General features: G+C 40.3%; 1 protein-coding gene across 1 annotated transcript in view; it reads left to right on the top strand.

Annotated features, from left to right (window-relative positions):
* Col9a1 (collagen type IX alpha 1 chain) overlaps positions 1 to 25,894 on the top strand; it is an 83,697-nt gene that overhangs the window by 3,457 nt on the left and 54,346 nt on the right. The window contains exons 5-12 of the mRNA XM_027392772.2: positions 4,846 to 5,242; positions 15,216 to 15,299; positions 16,033 to 16,056; positions 17,447 to 17,521; positions 17,854 to 17,889; positions 18,014 to 18,076; positions 24,563 to 24,616; positions 24,826 to 24,861. Of these exons, the coding sequence (XP_027248573.1) occupies positions 4,846 to 5,242; positions 15,216 to 15,299; positions 16,033 to 16,056; positions 17,447 to 17,521; positions 17,854 to 17,889; positions 18,014 to 18,076; positions 24,563 to 24,616; positions 24,826 to 24,861 (769 nt within the window). The remainder of the gene's footprint in view (positions 1 to 4,845; positions 5,243 to 15,215; positions 15,300 to 16,032; positions 16,057 to 17,446; positions 17,522 to 17,853; positions 17,890 to 18,013; positions 18,077 to 24,562; positions 24,617 to 24,825; positions 24,862 to 25,894) is intronic.

The following is a 25,894-nucleotide window of genomic DNA, read 5'->3' as shown; positions in this document are numbered from 1 at the left end:
GAAGACAACATTTATTTGGCTTACACTTCTGAGTTACAGTCCATCATTGAGGAAAATTAGAGCAGGAACTCAAGCAAGAACTCTAAGCAGAAACCATGGGAGAATGATGCTTCCTGGCTCTGGTACTACCCAAGGTGGATAGGTTCTCCTACATCAGTTAACAAGACAGTTCCCCACAGACATTGCCCACAGACTAATCTGAGCTGGGCAATCCCTTCTCAGGTGATTCTAGGCTGTTTCAAGTTGACAGTTAAAACTAACTAGGGTATATATGATAGTGGCAACTCTGGCTTTATTTATTTATTCAGTTATTTCATTGCCAAGATAGTATTTTCATCCAATGGAATACTATCTGGATTTCAAAGTAAACTTCAAAATTGTTATTTCTCATATAATAAAATAATGACATGACTCAAAGCCCTGATCTAATTTTCCCTTCCATAAGTTGAAGCACAATCTGGGCTGCCGTTAACCCCAGTTTAGAGACCGATCGACTGGGGGGGCGAACAGTTCTCTATATCCTGCTCATCTTTTCTGCTGCTTTTCTCTAAGTGCTGAGAGCCTTCATAAGGAATGCGCACAGGTCCTAACTAAAGACTCACTCACTTGCTAGGAGATGATGGAGGAAAGAAAGAAGGAAGCAGGAGGGATGAAGTAAAAAGGGAGGTGAGCCAGAGTGCTGGGTTATGTGCAGTTCTAGGTACATAATAAAATCTTTTTTCCCTATTTTTCCCTAGGAAGATTTATTTCTATCTTGTAATTATTTTTAGGCTAGCTCACAGTTTATTATGATATTCGACACATGTTTTTATATTCTCAGTTATTCCCCTCTTCCACTGCCTTCCCCATACCTCTTGTCCCCAGCTCCAGCTGGTTTGGAGCAAGCAATTTAAGCCTCAGTTTTATCAGTTAATAGTTAGAGTTTTAAGGGAGAACTGTGTCCTAAGGTTACTACATAGAACAAATAACTGTGGAGTGCTTGGACTCTCTTAATGGAGAGTTGGAGAAGAGGAAATTGCATGTAAGGTGAGCCTTCTCCTTAATTTATTTATTTTAATAAATAAATTTATATGAGTACTGGATTTGTATCATTTTCTTCTCCTCCTCCCACTAATTCATCTTCTGTTTCCCCTCCCTCCTCTCAAGTTTATGGCCTGTTATTCTTTGTCACACACACACACACACACACACACACACACACACACACACACACACACACCCTAAATGTATAAATACAACCAGCTGAGTCCATTATGTTGCTTGTACATATGTTTTTAGGGCTGGCCACTTGGGATTAGATAGCTAATTAGAGGACTCATCCTTGGGGAAGATTGATTCTTCCTCTCTCATAGTCATTGTCTGTAGCTTGTTATCTGCGCATGAGGCTTTGTGAAATTTCCCCTATTCATGTTGGCCTGTCAGTTGGTGTCTCTATTCTGGTCTTGTTTAGGTAGCTATATTGCTGAGCTTTCATGGGTGCAGCTTTCTTGACATGTATAGAAGACATGGTCTCTCAGCAGTTATCCTGGTCCTCTGTCTCTTAGAATCTTCCCAGCCTCTTTTCTTGAGGACTGCTGAAACTTACATGTGGGGGTTGTGTTGTAGATGTATCAATTTTGTGTACACACAGTTAGTTCTTTGCAGTTTTACTAGTTGTGAATTTCTGTAATGGTCTCTGCTTCAAAAGAGGCTTCTTGGGTGAGGAAGGAGAGGTACACTTATGTAGATAGAAGGATATGCATTTTGAATGCAGTTAGAAATTGAATTGGTTTAGGAAAATGTCAATAGTCAGTTCTCCTATAGGGTTCGTGACCTCAGGAGCTACAGATGGTTGGCTAGGTTTTCAATATTAGGCACAAATTCCCTCATATTAATCAGGCTTTAAAGGCAATTAGATGACAATTGGTTGCCCCCAAGATACAGTGCCACTATTGCACTTTTGAAGTCTTTTGCCATGCTGGTCACTGTTGTGGTCTGCAGGTAACACAGCTGTGAAGTACTATTGATTGCTTTTTCCCTAGGCAGCTTACATAGGACATTGGAACACTGCAAGATCTGTTCCTCAGGGAGAAGGCTTCCAGGTCAGACCCAGTTCAAGTCTTCCGAGTTCTGTGTCTAAGTGTGTGGTATCTTCAGACTTGCTTTCAAATTCTTGTAGGAAACCAAGATCAACGGCAATGCCTATATTGTTTTGAGAGTCTCTTGACTCCTCTGGTCAATGGCTTAAAAGGAGGCTTCTCATACCTGGTACTAGGCGTTTTATTAAATAGTCTGTGACTATTAGGGGGATTATTACCACCCATTTGGCATAATTTTATTCAGACTACACACACACCCACACACACACAGATATTCATGTATGTATATTATATGTATTTTAAGCAAAAATAATACAATGTGATTCTCTATGGCTTTTTCAAATATCCTTCGTATTTATCTCTCTCCACTGTATTCCCTTTTCATCCCTCTCCTAAGCTATTCCCTCTGTTTTTCACAGTTTCTCCTTCATATCCCCATGCATTATGCTATTTCTCTCTCTCAAGAGATCCTTCTCACCCCTCTACCACCACGGTTCTTTCTTACTTACTTTTCTGGTTTCTACTGTTACTTGAGGTTATATACACATTCATAAAGATTCAGAGCTGGGAACAACAAATAAGAGAGCATGAGGCATTAGGTTTTCTGGGTTTGTTCACCTCACTCATAATTTTTTTGTACTGTAGAATACAGGTTCTGGGACAGTGAAAAAATATCCATAGGATTTTTCCTCAAGGAAGAGAAATATGCCACACAAAACAATGTTACATAGTCACATTTTACTTATTTATCTTGATAATTACTGAAGAATTAAGAGACATGATTCTGCTTCCTTTTATTTTTTATTTTGGGTATAATAGCTTTCCATTCTTAACTATGATTTACAAACATGTTATGCTTGTTTTCTTTTGCAATGCAGACCTTAGAAGTCTTGATATTAAGGTCATAAACAAATATTTCAAAGTTTTTAAGACTTTTGAATCTTTTACTTGACCCCATATGGTTCTCCATTTAAGGTACCTCATGAAGATTGGAATACAATAAATCATTTATAGACACAACTTCTAAATTATGTATGCTGTTGGGTTTGCTTATTGATAGGCATAGCATATTTTCAAGAACAGAATCTTGTGTTTAAAAATACATTAGGCTGCCTGTTCTATGTGTTTGGTAAACAAAGATGTATATTTTATTCATATGAATAATGAGGTAAATTTCCTTTCTTACCCTCTTAACATAACTAGTATACTCTAAAAGATTATCAACATGTTAGTTACATTTGTATACATATTCATATGATCTTCATATGTGTGGGGAGAGATGCACACACAGTTACCCTTGGTATGTCAGTGCATGTAAGAATGAGGTATTCTATGAGTGTTCCAAATGAGTACATCTATAAATTAAGAACTTTGGTTTATTTTTAAGAGATTATTTTGGAATTGGTACAGATCCAAAATTATAAAAATCAAAGGAAGTGCGACAAGCCAATTGAGAAAAATTATATTTAAAACAAGTATCTGGAGTGATGTGGTGGCTTGTTTTATTCTGGAAAAAATGAGACTTCAGAAAGTCCTTTTGTATTTTTCTTCTGTATTCTAAAGTGTTTTTTAAGACACATGCTAAAAACTTCTATAAACTTTTACAAGTGTGTGTGTGTGTGTGTGTGTGTGTGTGTGTGTGTGTGTGGTGTAGATGCTTGTGTGTATGCCCAGGTATATGCAGACTATGTTTCAATTCACTAAATGTCATATATATGAAGTCAACGCCCATTGTGATATTTCTCCTTGCCTTTCTTTCCTTCATTTTTTCTAAGGAGAGAGCTAATACAAAAGTTTGACCTAAGGGAAGGGGGTTTGGAACTCTGAGTCTTAGTGCCCAATCGTTTTCAATTTTCTTATTAGCAAACACATTTCCCTGACATTTAGTTTTCCTAGTGTTTCTTTCTTGTTGAAGAATTTTCTTATACATAGAAGAAGACATAAAGAAATAACTTGGAAGATGTTGAAAGCTGACGTTAACATTTAAAACACCTAAGCACTTGTTTCAACAGAAGATCTGTAGATCAGAGTAGATAGATAAAGTGTCGATCTGGAGAAAAGGAATGCCTTTCTTAGAGACACTGCTGGCTTTAGCTTCCATTTAAAACAATGAAGAAAATAGCCATGCTGCAAACCTTAGCTGACAGACTGAAGAGGGCTTGGGTTGGAGTGGAGAGGTAATTGTTCGTCACTCATTATCTAGTGACAAAGAGCCAGCTACTATCATACTTGGAAATTCCTGAAAATAACGTCCTTAATATGAAGGAGCCTTTAAATAGATGCTGGGTAGTTGGTTACTAATTCTTGAAATGTTTATGTGAGTCTAGAATATGCTAGCAATTATAAAAATACCAAATTAAACCTATGTAAAAAATTAAAACCCACTCTAATTAAATGGTTTTTTATAAGCTAGTAGAGTCGATTTAGACTTTAACCCCCCTCTCTCACTTTTGAAGGAAATGCAAGAATGTGGGTGGGAAGACATTGCTGAATGGTGGCTCTTTGGGTAGACTAAATAATCATATTGTTGAGAACCTTCGATGGGAGGGGTTTTTAAAAATGTGTATTTTAAGGTGGAGCATTGATAGGCATGAATGATTGAACTATGAAGGACTGTATAGGCTGTCATCAAAGAACAAATGCTACACAATTTTCCCACACTGTAGGCTTTCTGCAGGACTAGAATTTGAAATCACATAAACACCGGAAATAGGAAATAAGCACAGAAAACAAGGTTTATATTTATTATTTTCAATTTTTTACTCAGGCATTTGTATCCCAGTGGACTGCCCGAAGAATATTCCTTTTTAACCACTTTTCGGATGACTGGAAGCACACTCGAAAAGAACTGGAACATTTGGCAGATCCAGGATTCCTCAGGGAAGGAGCAAGTTGGCGTGAAGATAAATGGCCAAACAAAGTCTGTTGCATTTTCATACAAGGGAGTGGACGGAAGTCTCCAATCGGCAGGCTTTTCAAATTCGCCGTCCTTGTTCGACTCCCAGTGGCATAAGATCATGATTGGTGTGGAAAGGACCAGTGCCACTCTTTACATCGACTGTGTCAGGATTGAATCCTTACCTATAAAGCCAAGAGGCCAGGTTGATACTGACGGCTTTGCTGTGCTGGGAAAACTTGTGGACAATCCTCGGGTTTCTGTCCCTGTAAGTATAAAATCACAAAGTAGCATCACAATTCTAGTTGAAGACAACTAAAGGGCTAAAGGTCAACACCCCAGACATCTTGGATCACTGGCTATAGCACATACAATGAATAGTTATTTACTTTGCGAAGTTTATCAAATTCATCACATCACTCACTCAAAAAGCCTTTACTGCTAGTTGTGAGTGCTCTGTGGAATACATACTTTTAGTTGAGCAGGTAATCTTGAAAGGAGGTTAAGGTCAACTTGGAGTTAAGGTTTTATATACTCACCTGGAGCGTCCATTAGCTTTTGAGACAACTTACAGGGAGACCCACACTAGTGCAGCACATATCATGTATATATAATGAGTTTGAATTTTTCAAATGAGATTAGAGATAAATCATGAATCCACTTAGTCAAAGAGTCCATCATTTTGGAAGCAATAAATTTTGAAAGGGAAGGATTTGAGTTGGCAAAAGAAAGAAGATAGCATAGAAGATAATTGAGGGAAAACAATTCAAGAATAAGTAGGATACATCCAAAAGTCTAGAGACTAGTTGAATTGAATAATATGTATAAATGGAGTGTTTGTAGGAGGTGGGTGAAGGCTAGTCAATACAGATGGTAAGATGTAAAGCTGAGAGGTCACATGGTGTTTAATAAGCAAGAATGAAAAGTATATAGATGGTGTGATATATATATTTAGACCTAGGCTTTGTGTGATAGTGTAAAAGAGAAGAATTTTAAAAATAATTTTCATTTTTAGTATGTATATTTGTGTCTGGTCACATGAATGCAGTGTCCTGGTTCTAGAGTTACAGATGATTGTGAGTAACCTGATGTGGGGGCTGGGAACAGAAGTCTGGTCCTCAGCCAAAGAAGTATAGGTTTTTAACCACTGAATCATTGCTTTTACCTGAAGCAAAGAATTTTAAAGCTCTGTTCATCATTTTACTATAGAAGTCCATTGTTACGAAAGTAAGAAAGTGACTTCTCAATTGTATCAACTGGTACCTTCTAGTGCTATCATTTTGAACAGTGAGTAGCAATTCTTTAGGAGTATTTTATAGCATTTTGATGGTAATTTAAAAATCCAACCTTAGAGGGCAAGGATTCTTTTGGAGAAGCAGAAGAGGATAAAATTCAATATAAATAAACTGTTGATGCTAATCTATATCTCCTACTGTATGGAACTATTATATTCTAGTCACAGAGTCTATGTCATAGAGGGTGGCAAGGGTGAAATGGTGGTTTTGAATTGTTTCTGTGCACTTCTCTGGGAAAAAGAGTCTATCAGGGATCTCAGTAATGGAATTGTTCAAATAGCTTGTTTTTACAGGAAGAGTTGTGATTAGTGTGAAAGTTGGTGTGAAATTTCTATATTCTGTGATAGACAGGAAGCAATTTGTAACTGCCACATTACTGCTCTGGCTTGTAGACTCTTGAGAAAGTATTTCTACGTCTAATGAGTCATCACACTTCAAGTGGCTGGGTTAGAAAGCTGATGTGGCCACTGTTGTGAAATGCTCAAATTCTATGCAGCAGGAACATGGAAATGACCCTGGAAATGTTTTTCAGACAAAGCAGCCTCTGCGAAGCCAGTGCCATTTCTGGACACAGGCTAGGGAGTGAAGGTCTTAACACCTTCTCAAGGTGCTGAGTGTCAGTTGCTTAAAAATAGATTTGTTGACCTTAAAAACACTCCAAAGTCTTAGAATTCTAATTTCTGGATGCTATTAAAGATGCCTTTCAATTGTTTTATTTCCAGAACGGCCAAGTCCCAATATTATGTTATTTTGCTATATATGCCCTAGCCAGTTGTAGATTTTCCTGCAGATCTGGTCTCACACCACAATGAAAGGACGTTTATGTTGTTATCTTCTGTTTTTTTCTCCACATGTAGGAATGCAGCTAATAATCTAGCATCTGGTTTAACACCATGATTCTGGTACAGCAAGGCCCTTTTCTAAGTCATTATGTTGTCACCATTGTTAAAAGGACTTGGTAGAGGCATGTGCAATGTTTTCACTTTCAGATGGTTTCTGGACCCTTGACCACTTCCTGGAAACAAAAGAGATCTGAGCCTAAATAACCACTAAAGTTCAATACTGGGTAGCAATGGTGGCGGTGATGATGGTGTGGTAACATGGATAATTAGATGGAAACTATAGGCAAAAACCAAATCCTACCTCCATTAAAGACATCAAGATGACAATGTCAAGCTCAGACTTTTCCCTAATGTAGCCTTCTTCCCCTTGTCCAGCTCCTCCTCTGCTTTCTTCTTACCTGACTCTTCCTCGTCCTTTTGCTCCTCCTCCCTAGGAGAAAATTATAAAGGGAAGTCCATTTATCCTTCAAAAAATCATCTTAGTGACTTTAATATAACAATTAGAAGTTTTCATAACTCCGATTTTCTGACTTTCTGATCTTCAGGACAATTTTGTAAGATAACCCACACAGATAGGACCATTTACACTTGTCCAGTTAAATAAACTAGCTCAAGTAGGTTTACTGGCTTGTAAGAAACAGAATTAGTTATTAAATTTGTAATTTACTTTATTTTCTTTAATTTCAATCAGCTTTCTTTTTTTGAGAAAAAAAGTACATTTTATGCATATTGTGGTTCACTTTTTAGGCAGAGGCAGGTTGATCTCTGTGAGTTTAAGACCAGCCATATGTGCATAGGGAGTTCCAGGCCACCCCCATGGCTATACGGGGTGGCCTCAAAAAAACTAAACAAAACAACCCCCCCCCAAAAAAACCAAAAAAAAATAACAAAAAAAGAAGAAAGGAAGGAAGGAAGGAAGACACATGTAAGGAAATTTTCTTACTTGGGAAGGCATTTATGATTTGCATAGATTTTTTTTTTTTAGAATTTATTCTTCAGCACAAATAAAACAAATGTTAAGAAATAAAGGAAGGTTAAAGAGTATAAAATGTGTCCTTAAACATTAACCCTCTTTGTTTATTGATCCAGCTAAGTATCATTGGATGCTTATCTGCTAGGTGTACAGAGTCAAACAAGTCCCAGATGTTGCCACCTCCTGGCTGTGGAGAATGAGGTAGCCATGTAAGCAAGCAATGATATTAAACATGAACAGCACAATGGTATTGAAATGTGCCAGGCAAGCAGTTGAACAAGCACCTCAGTCAGGTCAGGGTAGAAGTATTGGGATAGAAGGTCAAGGAGCCTGACTATAGTAGATGGTGTCCGAGAGGAATCCTGGAGAGGAGAAGAAATAGTATTCTCATTTGGAAATTTATATATACCAATTCATTCCTTTCCAAACTTCTAAAGACTTCTTTTCATTGTTTAAAATTAAAGCAGTTGAGCCATAAGTCTTCAAAGTCCAAGTGCCCTTGAATTGCCCTAGACCCCTGTTTTTACCTCATATCCTGTCATCTTGGGCTTTTCATGAATTTTCCTGGCATCTGAAGTTGCTGGGAATTATTGAAGAACACTTCCAACTATATGTTTCCTTTAAGGTCTTAAAGGGTGATGGCTAATGATACACATATATCTTGAAAGGCAGAAAACCCATACTAATGGGTCACCTGTCTCTCAGTTTGGAGACAGCAACTATCCAGTGTCATTTTCTAAGAATTTTTAAGTAAAAAAAATAAACATGAAATAGCTTGAAACCAGAAAGGCATTCACATTTTTTCAGTATTTTCTAGATATGATCAGATTGTTTCTAATCTTCAACATGTTCTATTGGTTGAATATTTGTTTCAGGGCCAACACTTACTTTTCTTTAAAAAAAAATACAAAAGCAAAATATCCTTTCCCACAGCCATTGTCAGTTGTCAAAGGTAGGTATAAGAACCGCATAATAAAATTGGAACCTAAGCATTTGATGGATCACTAATGCTAAAAGACTCACTTACATTGTAGTTGTTTGCGACTTCCACATCCATTCTACCTTGTGTCCTTTCTCTTTTTCTAAATTGGAAAAAAAGAGAACAATCCCAAGAAGCTTTCATGAACACTCACGTGGTCTACAATTCAAACACATTCTCTTCATTTATAGTTATTTAGTGGGCTCAGAGCATTTTATATTTTCCCTATGCATACCTGGAAGTTTGTTATTTTTGATTTTAAAGCAATAAATTCCTCATTTCCTATTCTCCCCCGTGACTGTATTTTAGGAGGGTGCCATTTATCCCCCTGCAAAGCTTGGTTCCCTGGCAGCTTACCATGAAAACATGTTATTTTGTGACAGGTTCTTTATTGTTTGTTGTCAACATGATTGCCTGGGAGAGTTATTTGGTACAGCTCTATTAGAAAACAAAGTTAGCCTTTCTCCCTTTTCAGGGATGTTTGGTCTTGTTTGAGGGAGGATAAAAGTTTATGTGGATTTCCCCATATATAACTCAAATCATTCTTCTCTTTGCCTGTGCATGTTCCCAATACATCATAGAACATGACAGATTTGATGCTATGACAAGTGTATTTCTGATGCCTTGTTGTAATTTTTTTCTTCAGATTCAGAGAAAAATGAGAGTGGGCAAAACCATTGATGGAAGGGGTATTTGTCTTCTTTACAAATGTGAAAACAATGCAAGTTTCATGAACAACAACCAGGGAAAATAAGTTTTGATGTCATGATCAGCATTTCCAGTATTTAAGAAATGTGGAAAGTTATGGTTTTAGTGATTTAAGCAATGTACAGTCCTTATGTTCTGTTATTAATACTCAACAACTATTTTTAAAATTTTTACTAAGTTACAGGCATACTTTAGGTGACTAAGAAGCACAGAAGTTAATGCCTAAATGGAGCTAGCTTGAGATAGCTTGAAGGATTTGAGGTAATGGCCTGTAGATCTCTTAGACAGGAAGATTCCAGGAAGAGAGAACATGAGTGACAAGGGACAAGTATTGGAGTTACCTGATAGTTGAGTGTCACTGGCAAAGCAGGGTGACTGGAAGAGGAAATGAGAACTAGCCAATGAGGTTGCAGAGGCCACATCATTAAGCATCTAAGGGAAGATGCTGAGCAGGCAGTTAGCCGTGAGCCTTTGAAGTTAAGGAGGCAGGATCGTATGGGAACTGAATTCTGGGAGTTGTGAACATTCATGCATTATGAAAGTCATCAAAGTCAAGTCATAGCTGTAATACTGAAGACTTGCTAAGGAGGTAGCCAGGGTTACTGCCACAGGGAGGAAAGACTTAATGGAAAAGAAAGCGGCTGTGATAGAGGAGTGAAACAAGATTGTTGTGCCCTGAAAGTTGAGAGAAAAGACTGATTCAAGGTGAATGACACAAGAATTATTTCAAATGCTGGAGAGGTCACATGAGATGAAGACTGACAGTTGACTGTTGGTTTTTTAAGACCAATGAGAGTGATTGGATCAAAGAGGCACTGGCCTCGGGGGGGGGATGGACATTCAGTTGGAAAGGATTCAAGAGAAAATGAGGAGAGACATCCGAGACTGGGTACAGGTTGTTTTGAGTATTGTAGAAGGAGGTGTAGAAAGTAGGACAGCAGCGGGACAGGCTGTGGAATGTGGGGAGGGATTTATACTCACTTGGAAGACATAGGATGCATTGTCATAGCTCAGTATATAGTACTTCTTGAAGCCTACTGTAATATCTTCCTGCCTAAGGCATCAGACATATATAATCAACTGACTCTTCATGAAGTGCCCTTGTAAAACCATTGACTTCTTACCGTGTTTATCTACTGAAGAAAAATCTTTGACGATAACACTCTGAATACTGACATTCCTTAGCTTAGAATTCATAGTGTGAAAAGTCTTGATGTGTACTCAGCTAATCTGGGTCCTCCTCTGCAGACTTTGTCCTACCTGTAGGCTTTGTCCTAGTCCCTCTCTTTTTTTCCTTTCTCTCCATATTTTTAATTTAAATTAGAAACAAGATTGTTTTACATGTCAATCCTAGTTGCTTCCCCTCCTTCTCTGCTCCCCCCACAACTAACACCCTACCACTCCCATACCCTTTCTGTTCCCCAGGGAGTCTGAGGACCTCCATAGTGAGTCTTCAGAGTCTGTCATATTTTTTTTTGGGATAGGGCCTAGGCCAACCCCCTTGTGTGTAGGCTCAGAGAGTATCCCTCTATGTGGAATGGGCTCCCAAAGTCTATTCCTATGCTAGGGATAAGTACTGATCTACTACAAAAGGCCCCATAGATTTCCGATGTCTTCTCACTGACACCCAAGTTCATGGGGTCTGGATCAGTCCCAAGCTGGTTTCCCAGCTATCAGTCTGGGAACCAAGAGGTCCCCCTTGTTCAGGTCAGCTGTTTCTGTGGGTTTCACTAGCCTGGTCTTGACCCCTTTGCTCATCACTCCTCCTTCTCTGCAACCAGATTCCGGTTCAGTTCAGTGTTTAGCTGTGGGTGTCTGCTTCTACTTCCACCAGCTGCTGGGTGAAGGCTATATAATGGCATATAAGTCATTCATCAATCTTAATCAAAAGTTTCTCCTTTCACCATTCTGCCTCAGCCTTTGGTATAATCTGCCCATATTTAATCATATTCCAGCATTATGTCTGAACTGCTTGATTCATTTTACATAGAGTTGGGGAAACTCTTGATTCCGAGGCAGCTCAGAGCTTCCTGTGCAGTTCCTAGGAAATGTTATCTGGAGAGAATTCTAGATGGTGGGAGAAGGTGGCATCTCACCAAAAGGGGCACATCAGGATACGGCCTGAACCCTTAGAATTTTAAAATATGTTTTTGTCATTGACTGTACAGCTTAATGAAGGTTATAGCTTGTTAGCAAAAATTAGCTTAGGTGCTTATTACTGGCAAATTGTAAGAATAATTCTGTTTATAAAAATCAAAACTTGGCCTGGTCTACAAGAGCTAGTTCCAGGACAGGCTCCAAAGCCACAGAGAAACCCTGTCTCAAAAAACCAAAAATAAATAAGTAAATAAATAAATAAATAAATAAATAAATATCAAAACTTGTGCCATTTTCAGTAATCTGGAGCTGAGTTCAAATACTTAATCTTTCTGAATAGCCTAGCAAAATAAGTAGCAATGATCATAGCCCTATTATAAAGACTAGAGTGCTGGCATCTGGACCCCAACACTAATGTCATTAGCTGAGCTCTGCCCAAGCTTCAGAAGTGAAGTCATTGCAAGAATTTTTAGAGATTGAATATTTGGATAATGCCAAATCTGGACAGGTGTAAGAAGTTTCCAGCCACATTTTCTTTGAGAGGAGGAGAAAAATTTCCTGTTGGAAATGTTGATGCTTCCTAAGGAACATTATGATCCTCTTAATAGATTTTTAGAAGGTTCTGTTTCTCTAGTAACATTTTCCCCCTCATCTTACAGACTGGGAACTGTTGGTGGAGAGGGGACTCTCTGGCTTTCGTAGACCATTTCCTCAGTGCTTGGTTTATCCTGGCCTTTAAAAAAATGTCGACTGAAATCATAATTAAAATATTTGTCACATACATTTTGTCAGTGAGTATTCAAAGAGCAGAAGGGTCCCAGGTATGAAAGTGAGAATTCAGCATTTCAGCTGTACAATGAAAGTGACTTTTACAAAAGCGCCCTGCCAATCTTCCTTCAAAATAATTAGCATGCAAATTGAAATTCATATTGCATGCCAGAAAATGGTTGTTGTGTAGCTGATTATTAGTGCGTAGGAGGTGTTTATGTGAATACGCAGATGTGTTCAGAAGCCCTTGATCACTTCGAACAGCCCAGCTTGTATTCACAGATGAAATGCATCCCATTTCTCCATTTTTCTGTGCCCCAACTGCATTTTCTGAATATTTAAACAGGTGCACCAATTTATCCAGAGAGTATTACATTTTGGGGATGACAGCTTAAAGAATTGCCTCACATTTGTAAAAGGTAACTTCCATGGACTATCTAAACAAAGGACTTAGGTTCCCTGGGTAGCCATGCCATTAATGCTTATCAGAGTGATCACTTTTCAGAAGTAAAATCTCAGGTACCTGTAGTGCACACCTAGTTTTCGTGACCAATTCACACAAGACTTCGTAGATAAAATTGTGTGGAGTAGTCTTTTATCTTGAAGATTGGGGATGAGGGATGTGTCTTTTTCATATTCTGGTTAAATGTTTGTGTAGTCCGTTGGGGAAAAAAGAATGATGATTCTCTTTTCCATGTGCTATTTTGCCAAGCATGTGAAGATGTAATTGCGCATAGCCACAGCTGTGGGTGTTTAGAGGATGCTTCTGGGAGTGTTTCTATAATGAGCACACAAAATGGGGAAAGTGTTCAGTCTTAATGGAAGTTTCTTAGTTCAGCCCTGGAGGTTCTAGAAGATGATAGAAATGAGTGCATACAGTTTTAAGTTTTAGTTCTCACATTTACCCCTCCTTAAAATAGATGCTCAGTTGACAAATACATTGGTTACCTGTTCATAAAATATATCACATTATGGAGATAGTGTGCTTATTCAGAAATACCAGGGGGTTAGTCAAAAAATTATTAATTTAATGTTCAGAAAGTTTAGAAATCCTCTGCCCCTTCTTAACATATGAAGTACTTGACTTCTTTGTCCTGCTTTGTCTGTGTCCAGCCTTAAGTGACATGCATTCCGCTGTCATTAAGTCAAAGTTTATTCCAGTCTTACTTTTCATCTCCCTTTTAAAACCTTTACTACAATTTAAAGTAAAACTCAATTTTTTTTCTCAGTAAACAAGACTAGTTTGATAAAGTTAGCGTTTGGCTAAAGGAGTTTCTTCAACTCTAAGAGGCTGTGTAGCTTAGCAAATTTTGGGGGAATGTCTTCATTCTATTATTAAGTCAGTACAGCATGGTGCAAATGCAATTTGTAGATCATTTTCCATCTTAAAGAATGTTTTGATAGCTTCTCAGGTTTTCTTTTTTAATGTTATTTGACTCTTGTTTTTTCCACCTCTTTATAAGAGGGGTGCTTACCCTCAGCTTGTCTTACCCTACATTTATTGGAAATGAAGGACTTCTCTTTGCTTTGTCTCAGGTTCCATTCTCTACCCATTTTCTACATCCAAATCTCAACTCTGGATGTGTCTGCAGCAGTGGGAGAAAATGTATCTCATATCTTTCTAGAGCTGAGAGTTCTAGAAGCCGTTTGACAGGTTGGAAAGAAAGGGGAACACAACGCGCTGAAAAGAAAGCCAGTGTTTAGATCTGAGATCTGATCAATTAACCAGCTGTCTATGGCCAGTAGAACTTACTGAACAAGAGAGAAGGAACTGATTTCAACTGCATAGCAAGGAACCTGCCTCCCCACAAGATGGGCCAGCATGCCTTTCAAACTTCTGGTGCGATTTGCAGGTTTTCTTGCCTTGTTTGAGATTTAGACCTGGCAACTCTTGGCTTCCTCAGTTTCTTTCTTGTTTTAGTCTTCCTCCCATAACAGCCTAATGAGAGTATTATAAGTTTCCAGGACTAGATTTCAAGTCTTCAGACGCTTATCTCTCTTCCAACAATGGATAATAGTATACAGAACTGAACTGTTTTGAACATTCCTCCACCTTCACCAAGTTTTAGATTTCTCTACTACTTTATGGAGGATTTTTTTTCTTCAGGACTAAGTTTTCTTTCTTCTATTTGTTCTCCCTGTGGTCACCTCTTGCTATCTGTGTCTGTCATCTTCCAGGTGAAGTTTTAGTGTGTTTCCTGTGGAGGTGGCAGTTCTGCTTTTCAGGGCATGCTTTGGGCACTTCCTTGTCCTCTGTCAACCACATTTTAATAGCATTGACTTCTGGTGGTTGTGGGGAGAACAGAAATGGGAAGTCGGTGCCAATGATCTGCTTCAATCCAGGGCTACACTGGATTGAATCAAAGCTAAGGACATCTGCCAATGGAGAGAGGAATTTGGAAAGGCTTCCAGACGTTTCCACTAGAAACTGTGCTCAGGAAAAAGCAAGAGCTGTGCTTCATCGAGCTTAGAAGTTCAAAGGCTACTGTTCTGCTAATAACTATAGACCATACAACAACAACAACAACAACAACAACAAAACACTGCTCTTTGACCTGCTCTCTGCTGTTTCCCACCAGTTCGAACTCCAGTGGATGGTGATCCATTGTGACCCACTGAGACCCAGGAGAGAAACATGTCATGAGCTGCCAGTCAGAAGCACAGTGAGTCCTTGAATCACCTGCAAAAGCCACTTCTTCCCATCTTGCCCTCTCCTCAGCACCAGTCTGTCTACATCCCTCCTCCCACTTTCTCTTTCCCTAGAGTCTGCCTTGCTGTACTGACTAGCTGGGAATTAAAGGAACACAGGTCCTTTTTGGAACCTGGCTGTAGAAATGATCACCCAGCGGGCTAGTGTCTGATGCACTTAGCAGCTCTGCATCTCCAGAAGCGCTGGGGGTTTGCTCCTCTGTAGAGCAAGGACCCTTGGCAGGCTCCTGGCACAGTCAGAGGCTCCACTGAGGAGGTGGGGGAGGGAAAGGTTGTGCATTCAAGTATGCCAGGAAAGGGTTAATGGGGACTGTTGTCATTCTATCCCTCCTCCCAGGCCTGTTAGCTCTCCTCCAATCCCCAGGACCCTCTCTGGGACCATTCATAAACAGAAGGAACCTAGGTCACCCTGGCTGGGTACCTTTGCAACCACTACTCTGGGTGCATTTGGAGGTCCAAGTGTCACTTTATGCACTCAGTAAGGTCTAGAAGTCTAGAGAGCATCAGGCTGCAGAGCCCGGCCAGAGGATTATCAGAAAGCAACCAGGATGGCCTGGACTGCCTGGGGCCCTGGAGCCCTTGGGTTGCCTCTGCTGCTGTCAGGACTTTGCTTATGTGCTGCTCAAGTAAGTTGTGTGTGAGTTTGCCGGGCACTTTGTCACTCTCTCTCCATCTTTTTATCTACAGCCCAGCCAGACCACCGATGATGAGGTAAGCTGGGGCAGAAAATGATTAATTAAAAATAGTGCATTTCTCAAGGAAAGGTAGGTGGTGGTGAAGCTGCCTGGGTGAGAAGGCACAGAGAACCCTCAGGACTCTCCTGCCAGCTGCCATGCAGCTGGAATCACTTCCAGCAAGTGGGGTCTGAGGCGGAGCCTTAGATGACCCATTGATGTGGGAAAAGGGGCCATTTCTCCCACTTGGATACTGACACTAAAGGGGCAGTACTGGAGGTAACAGATGACTCAGCTGGGCTTAAGTTTTAGCTTGCATCTTTTTTGTTTGTTTTATTGTTGTTGTTTACTCACTCTTCCCTTCAGCCTGGGGTTCTACTCAAGGGCAGGTCTTGATAGTTAAGACAGAAATTCAGGCAAGTTTTCTCCTGCTGCTGTAGGGAAAGCGCTAAACCCGCTAGAGTTCAGGAATGAAGCCTGGCAGTCCTGGGTCCCATCAGAACTCAAGCAACTTCTCCCCAGACTCTCCCCCACCCTACCCCTGGCAAGGGAGTGCAGCAGCCAGGCAGGGAGGCCAGGGGAGGTTTGCGTTTTCACTTACAGAGACCCCATTGTAACCTGTCTGGTCCTTGGAGTTCAGGAAAACAAAGTCTCCCTTGATGAAAGCAGCCTTCTTCTCCCTCTCCTCTCTCCCTTCCTCTCTCACCACCACCCCCTCCTTCTAGAAGCAGAGGGGGAAAAAGTTCCCTAAAGAAACAAATTCATACTGTTTCAGGCACCAGTATTCCCTGTAGACTCATAGAAACAGTTGCCTGCAAGTGACACACAGGGCTCACAAAGCTAAAGGTTTCCCCTGCAGTTTGTGTAGCTTTTGAAGCAACGTGCAAAGACCTATTGTCAGGGAGTGTCATGTGAGGTCAGGCTCCTGAATTCAGGGCTCTTCTACCTCATACCTCCCAAACCTTACCCCCTCCCCCATGCAGGCATGCCGCCTGCTCCCAGTCTACTGGACAAAGAAAGGTTTGCCGTGGAAAAGTAACTATTTGTCCTGGGGCTGCTCCAGTCTTGCCTGCTGGATTTGAGACAAAAGACTGATATGTAGTGGAGGTATCAAATGGCCCCCATAGTCATCTTTTCATTTCTTTTTTGGGGAAAGTAGACATTAGATACCCCCTTATTTGCAGTTTTTTTTAAATACATTCTGTGAAGGTGGGGCCAAGTGAACTCTGCTTCCATTTGCAGGCATCGCTCTATTCCAACCTGGACAGTTTACAGATAGAAGGTGGAAATACAGTATATTTTGGTTAAAAAACTCGTCCTCCATAGAGAGACATTCTTGTCAGTGTGTGTGTGTGTGTGTGTGTGTGTGTGTGTGTGGATCTTGCGCACATTATTCTCCATTAACTTCTGTGCTTTATTTTTGGCAGAGAGGTCCTCCAGGTGAGCAGGGGCCTCCAGGGCCTCCTGGGCCTCCTGGAGTTCCGGGCATAGATGGCATTGATGTAAGTTTGTATCTCCTTTGTTCTGCAAGTCAGATCCTTCTTCTTCTACTTCTTCAGCTTTGGATGAGTTTTTAGAAAGCACTGGTTGTCCCCTCCTGTCACTTCTAATAATAGATGCACGGGAAAGTTCCGGGTTGGATACTCTAGCCTGGGAGTCATTAGAGAGGAGACCTAGTCCTGTACCTGTTGCTCCATGGGGCATGAACTTCCATCCTTAGACCCTCACTCTGGCTTCCGCCACATGTTTTTGCAATGTGCATGCTTGAGACTGTCCCGTGGGACCCCAGCTATCCTTGCTTATGTATTGCTTTTACCCTTTTCTCCTTCTCCAGGGTGACCGAGGTCCGAAGGGTCCCGTGGGCCCTCCGGTGAGTTGATTGGCGTCTTGGCGCCTCACTTCCTTTCTTAAGATGTGTTTTGTAGCCATGTGTGTTTGAAGAGTCTCAAATTTGCTTGGTTTTTCTCTCCCTGTCTTCCCTTCTTCCTGCTTAGGGTCCTCCTGGAGAACCGGGCAAGCCAGGAGCACCGGGCAAGCCAGGCACACCAGGCGCTGATGTGAGTAGTGAGAGAGAGAGAGAGAGAGAGAGAGAGAGAGAGAGAGAGAGAGAGAGAGAGAGAGAGAGAGAGAGAGAGAGAGAGAGGGAGGGAGGGAGGGAGGGAGGGAGGGAGGGAGGGAGGGAGGGAGGGAGGGAGGGAGGGAGGGAGGGAGGGAGGGAAGGAAGGAAGGAAAGATATATTGAGAGAATGCTGCTGTGGCACCCTGCAAAATGTCATGGGAAGGTTCCACAGCATAGAGCTTTGATATCTTCTCAGAAAACTCTTTTGACTTCATGGGTTCCCATATAAGGGTCACCCCCTATTCACCTTATAAGTTCTCACCTCCACTGCCTGCATAGGGAGGAAAGTGGTGGCATGTGGATGCTGGTGGGTGGATGGTCAGGCCTCACAGTGAATGAACTTTGCTTTCCTCTGGCACTCCCTGGATTAAATAGAAAAGATGGAGTTGGAATGATGGCTCAGTGGTTAAGAACATTGACACTGCCCATCCAGAGGACCAGGGTTCTATTCCCAGAACCTACATGACAGCTCACAACCATCCCAGGGACTCTGAGGCTCTCCTCTGGTCTCTGTGAACACTGCATGAGTGTGGTACAGAGGTATATATGCAAGCAAAACACACAAAATAATAAAACAATTTAAAAAATTAGAGACAAACAGCTGAAATCAGGGTGGGTATAGGAAAGATCAGGATGTATTCATTCAGTTCCCTGTAATATAAAAAATGAAAGCTTGTTCCAAGTGAGTGGAGGCATGTGTATGGATACAGTAGAGGCAGGAAACTGTCAGCACAGATAAACAACAACTTAAAAATCACTTTGGGACACAGGAAGCTAAGAATTGGCTTGAGATACCCAGCAAATACTTTTCAAGCGTGAAGTAGCTCCCACATTTTCAGCATCCTCTCTCCGTGCACATTACTCACAGCTGATTTGCTCCTTCATTAGGACCTGATTTTTTTTCCTCTGGGTTACAAAGAGATGGCATTTGTTTTCTAGGATTCCTCAAGTCACTCTCCCAATCAACTATCACTTACTTGTTTTGCGAAACCTAAAGGCTTTGCTAAAGAAAGCAAACACCTCAAAACCCATACCTACTATTTCCAGGAATTGCTGCTGGTGCTGAAGAAAGCTCCATTGTTCTAAGAGAACAATCCACTGGATTTTAGCTGTTTCTCAGATATGTGTGTTTTGTTGTGATTAACTCGGTACAGGTGTATATTACATATTGTTTTTAGTGTTTTAAGAGACACCCTTTGGTTTACAGTTCAAAGCTTCTAGTCTGATTTCTTTTTCCTTTTTTTTTTGTTGTATTTTAAATGGCAACACTTGAGCTCCTGTGGATTAATAATATCAACTCATGTTTGGATGTCACAAGTGAGATTATGTAACTTGTTGACTATTAAGACCTTTGGAATTGAATTACTTGAAACTGTCAGATCTTAGTAAGGATGTTTCTTAAATGCCAGGCCACTAGGTAAGCTACCAGTATAGCACAAGTTGATTTCCTCTCTACCTTTTTTTTTTTTTTTTTAACTTTAGCCAGCCTTTCATTTTGGAGGAAGAGAAAATTTCAGATTAAATTTTAAAAATCATGGTTGAAAAGTAAATAATTCATTTAACATTTGTCTTCCTGCTGAACTTTAACTTAAATTCAGTCAGAAAGCTGGACTTAAGTGTCTCTCGGTCTGTCTGTTAGTTTATGATCTTGCAGAGTAGCTCAGCCAGCCTGGAACTCAACAATCCTTCTGCAGAGTGCTAGAATTATAGGCATGTACCACTGTGTCTATAATAACCCAGATAGTTCTTCAGTTTAGTGGGGCCTTTGAAACTTGCCTTTTAATAATTACCTTTGTCCCTGAAGTGGTCCATAAGAAGAAACTAAGGACAGAAGGGGAAAGCAAGACACAGAGGGAAAGAGAGGTGGGAATAGGGAGAAAATTCACTCATGTGTCAGTGTTTTAGGCATTCCTTAGATCTGAGAGAAATTAGCTGTGGCATTTTTATATGCTTGGAGTATTTTCCTCAAGCATGGTCACACATATTACTCCCTTCAGCTTTACCACAGCCTAGGAAATAGATTGTTCTTGTGTTATTTTCCCATAAAGAGGAAAATGTAAAAATTATAAGGACAACTAATTTCCTCAGAGACCCAGGGTTATGTAGCTGCTAAGACAACAAAGGCTTTTGTATTTATTGAATTCATTTTAGGCAACTCAGTTCTACCTCCAGCTGTTACAAATGAGCTTCTTAATACTTCGATAGTCAACCACCCTGAATGTACTGGGTTTCATCTTCTCAACAGATGCATGGTTGGAAAGAGTAGAGGAAAAGAGCAATAGTGGATTTTAGTATCTAAGTTACCAATTAAGAACAATCATATGTAGTACAGTAGAGTTGAAATTTGTTTATGATTGACATGTAGTGATTGCTTGTAAGTACTTTAAGGTTTCATATGCTTCAACATTTGAATCAGAGCCACTCAGGATTTCTGGAACTGGGAAGTTTTCTTACTACACTCTCATTGAGGTGATATTAAAGCCTTTTACAGTCATTGAGAAGGGACATTTGAGAACAGTGAGTAGGAACTCGGCAGAGTGTGCCATCACCTCTGCCTAGCCACTGGAGAATAAAATACATACGAAAGCACTGGAAGAACTATTTTGACAGTGATCTCGGGGGACCTTGATGTCCAATCTCTTTGTCCTCTGCTCTTTGTTTCACATTGAAACTTATTGTTTTGATGATGTTTAAAAAATGATTACTGGATGATGTTTATCTGAATATAAGAGAAGGACCACATTTCCCATGTGCAATGGACTTTTGATAGATTTGTCATTATAGCCATGCTTCTAGTAATATGACGGGTTGTCACCAGATGAGCTGCTGGGATGCTGGAAGGAAACAAGAGGCAGGATGCTGAGGACAGGTATTCCCTGACACATGGCCATGTGAAGGCTCAGAGCACAGCTCCAGTATTGTTCCGTGTGGAGCTCTGTCTGCATAAACACCCACATGAAGGCAATTCTCCCTGCCATTGGAGAGATTTTCCTCTGTAATTTCTTTGAAATTAGATTTAGAAAGTTTTATTGCAAATTGGATTCTGAAAATTGTGTATGCTGTGTATGTTTATGTATTTCCAGTCTCTCTCCCCATCCATCGAAGTTGAGTCTTTTTTTTTCCTTTTTCATTATATAGAATAGAGATGCCAGAGCCTGCTTATAAACTTGCACCCAAGGGACAACTATGTTAGTCTTATGGATAATTAAGAGTGATTATTGCAGGTGCTGTTTGTTTCAGAGTACTATGAATGCTCTGTGAACAGTATTTTATTCTTACAAGAACCATATGAGACAGGGAGGAGAAGTGCAATTTTGTATAGAGATTGTAGTTAAATTATGTGATGCCATATAGGCATGGTGTCAAATTCTTCTTTCTCTTTGAATGTATATAACCTACATCCCTAAGAGATGTTTCACAGCAGGAGAATGACATTATTATGAAAGGTCAGTGTCCATGAAAATGGTTAGGCATTGAAGAAATATGAGGCAAAGAAGTGTCGTTATGTGGTTAATACCCAGATTTGGTTTGTTTATAGGGACCTTTCTGAATGAGGAATAGCATTAGAGCACTGTGCAGTTAAGCAACATGCACAAACACACAGTAGTAGGTAGAGTCAAGGTCTGGGCCAGATAATCAAAGGGAATATAGAAGGACCCTTCTACACAAAAGGGGAACCTAAATTTAGCACATTCATTTATCAGGTATTGAGTGTGTTAGATGCCAGGGGCAATGTGCTAGGACTCTATTGAGTATGGAGTCCTTTCTCCTTTTCCTTTGTCTTCTCTTCTCCCCCACTCGTTCCCTCTCTCCTCTCTCTTTCCCCTGTCATGCTTCCCATCTTCTCTTCTCTTTCCTTTTTTGCCAAACCATGGTCTTGCCTTATAGTAGTCAAGCAACTTGAATGTAGCCCAGACTGGTTTTGAACTAGTAGCTTTGTCACCTCAGCCTCCTGGGTGGTGACATTATGGTCATGAACTATTGCACCTGGAAAGCTTAGACGTATCTACATAGTTATTTTGTAACAGACTTCACTGCAATACCCAACTTAATTCAAAGAACTTTCCAACGATAGACATAATTGCTAAGATCCCAGGGAAGGTATTATAAATGTGAGTGGCTTGGAACAGCCCCCATGTTATCTAACATTTGCTTGATTATGCTTCGATATATTACATATGTAGTAGTTACGATACTCTGTTGTTTCAATTATTCTAGTCACAAAATGAAGAAGCTGACTTTGTCTATGGAAATTGTTCAGGATTCGTCTTTGAAGGTGCATATGTGAAGTGGGACTTATAGGATCCACCAAACATGTCCCATGGTTTTGAAAAATATTTGTACAAAACATACACCAAGAAAGTACTCCTGGATATGTGGTGTCTTTGCTAGATCTGGGAAAGGAAATAGTTTATCATTATTAGCATTCAGAAAATAATAATACCACAGCTCTTGTTCATTCTGCATAGTCTTATAATTTGGCTAGGGAAAAATGAATATTGAAATCTTAAATTTCTTTGATTCACCTTATGGAATTGCTAGAGGACTTGATAAGATAAAGATGTAAAAATGTCAGGGCTGGAGAGATGACTGCGGAGTTAAAGCTCACTGTTTCTGCCAAGGACTGGAGTTTAGTTCCTAGCAGTCGTGTTGGACAGCTCACAATCACTGGTGTGTCTAGCTCCAGAGGATCTGTTGTCATCCTCTGGCCTCCTTGGGGACCTCTCTCCCTCTCCCTCCCTCTCTCCCTCTCTCTCTCTCTCTCTCTCTCTCTCTCTCTCTCTCTCTCTCTCTCTGTCTCTGTTATTTTTGACATGAATTTTGGGAATCTTGTTTAGACAGGGTTTCCATAAGTTTTAAGAGGTCTCTCTCTCAATGAATATTTTTCAAATATTGATAATACAGATTTTATGGGCTATTTATATGCATGTAAATGCAAATACACATATATGTGTGCATATATTCTTTATTATTTATTTAATTTTTATTCTTTAATTAATACTCATATTTACGTATCTATCCCCTCATTCCCTTGCCCTCCCATCCTCCCATGTTCCCCACCAACCCCCCAATCCATCCCCGAACTTCTCCCCAGGCTTAGCAAGGCCCTCCACGGGGGACCTTCAAAGTTCATCTTATCATTTGTGGGAGGGCCTAGGCCTTCCTTGCTGTATCTGGGCTGCAATAGTATCCCTCCATAGGGAATGGGCTCCCAAAGTCCATTGCTCTAGGGATAAAGACTGGCTCCACTGTTAGAGGTCCCATAGACTGTCTTGGCCTCCTATCTGGTACCCACATTCAGAGGGCTTGGTTTGGTCCAATGCTGTTGCCCCAGCTTTATGACTAGGGTCTCGATGCTATCAGTAGGTCAGGTCCACTGTTTCTGCGGGTTTCTCCAGCCCCGTCTTGGCTCCTTTGGTCATCCCTCCTCCCTCTCCACAACTGGATTCCAGGAGTATGGTTCAGTGCTTAGCTGTGAGTGCCTGTTTCTGCTGTAAACAGTTACTGGATGAAGGCTCTACGAATGGTAACCAAGGTAGACACCAATCTCATTATAGGGGAAGGGCATCAATGGAATCCTGTCCACCACTGCTTGGATTCTTAGTTGGGGCCATCCCTGTGAATCCCCTAACATTTTTCTTGTGCCAGACCTCTCCCCATACCTCTACTGTCTCCCTCTATCAAGGCATCTCCTTTCTTGCCCTCCTTTATTCCTCCCCTGTCTCAGTCCTCTTGTTCTCCTCTCCCCTCTCCTTCTTCCCTTCCCACCTCCTTCCTCTCTCCCCCTTTCTACTTTGGTCAGGGGTTCTTATCCCCATCCTCTTCTTTGAGAGACAATGCAATCTTCTCTTGGGGTCCTCCTTGTTTCCTAACTCCTCTGGCAGTGTGGATTATAGAGTGGTAATCCTTTGCTCTATGTCTAAAAATCATATATGAGATGCACATATATTTATGTTTAGGAAAATAGAACTCTAAGATTATAAAGACAATATCTAAAAATTTCTAATTACAAAGAAAAAAATTATAGAAACTGAAATTCATCTGTCAAATGTGGAAAATGTGGCCTGCATGCAGTTTTGTCATGGTTCCATATATGTTTTTTAATTGAAGAAGATGATTAAATAAGTATTAATAGAAACAATTAGAATAGATAGAAAATATATTTAATACATCTTAGAATGGGATATCATGGTTAGACTCATACACTAGGTTTTATATATCATAGCAGGTAACATGAGAAGTCAAAAGCTGATCCCATGTAAATGTTTTAAATAAGGATATATTGGAAAGTGTTACTTAATAAATACTTGCATTGTCCATGTGTTAACCAACCTACAGGTAGTTAGTAAAATAGAAGCTTTCTGCCCAGTGGTTCTTCTAGGGCTATTCTGAAAGTGCTGACATCATTTTCTTCCTTCATTAGGGATTAACAGGGCCTGATGGATCTCCTGGCTCCATTGGACCAAGGGGACAAAAAGTAAGTTAGCCACTTGGTGTTAATTATATAGTGTTTACAAATGCCAACAAAACAACTCAAGAGAATGCTTGCAAATCAGCTGAAACACTGTACATCAGTTGGACTGGATTAATGATTTTGGTATCTATTCAATTTGCATGTATCCATATTCATGCTACAAAGTGATAAGTACAGTGAAGCTTTTTTTAGTTATTTATTTATTTTTTTAGGGAGAACCTGGTGTGCCTGGATCTCGTGGATTTCCAGTAAGTATTAGTAGTGATGAGGCAACGAAACTTGAAAATCCATCTTTAGGTAAAATTCCTCCAGTGTGAAGAAAAATGTAATGCAGTTTTCTACGTAATACACACGACGAAGGGCACATGACCCATATGGTACGGTAACTGTACCTATTGTGAGTAGAAAAGTTTGAAGGCATGGGATACACGTCCACATCAGGTGGGATTTCTTAATGTAATTTTATTTTGAGGCAGAAAAAGTCTTACTTTGTAGCCCAGGCAGGCCTAGAGGTTACCATGTAGCCCGGGCTGGCTTTAATCTCATAGAGATCCTTCTGGGGTGTGAGCCACAATGCCTAGCCGCGGCTGGTGTTTCTGCCTCAATGCTAAGAAACATTGAGCATACTAGCAAGGATCCAGTGTGGTCTAATTTAAGTCTCAGCAATGCATCATGCCCCTCAGAGCTGTATATCTGGTAAGACCTCAGTCGATGAGCTCTCACCCTCCTCGTCCCTGCATTGCTCACCAGAGAAGCACAGTGTTATCTTTGTGTGTAGAAGGACTAGTTTCTATTCTCCTTTTGTGCTTGCTCCTTGCCCTCTTTGCTACTGTCGTCAGTCTGTGTCTTCTCTCCCATTTGACCTGCTTTCTTTGCTTCCTTTTATCGACCCTTCTCTTTTTATTGGTCATCTTGGTTCCCTTCGACAGTTTCGCTTCTACTTTTACATCAAGTGTACAAGCATTATTTCATATAATTATTACATTATCATATATTATATTTTAAATTATTACAATATGAATATTATTGATGTAATTATATGTAAAATCTAGGATTCACAACTTAAAAAAGAGACATTTGTCTTTCTGAAACTGACTTAATTCACCATGATCATCTCCAGCTGCCCCTGACTTCTTGCTTGCTGGAGTGTGTTGTATATTAGGCTCCACATTGGGACTTGGGGAAGATAAATAAGATGTGGCTTCAGACAGAGGAAAGGGAGATAGTGATGATCTTCAAAACCAAATGGAATATTCCCTAAAGGTCCCATTATCAGTTATT

This window comes from Cricetulus griseus (genome assembly GCF_003668045.3).
Source record: "Cricetulus griseus strain 17A/GY chromosome 1 unlocalized genomic scaffold, alternate assembly CriGri-PICRH-1.0 chr1_1, whole genome shotgun sequence".
Classification (NCBI taxonomy): Eukaryota; Metazoa; Chordata; class Mammalia; order Rodentia; family Cricetidae; genus Cricetulus; species Cricetulus griseus.
This window is presented reverse-complemented; position numbering and strand designations above follow the sequence as displayed.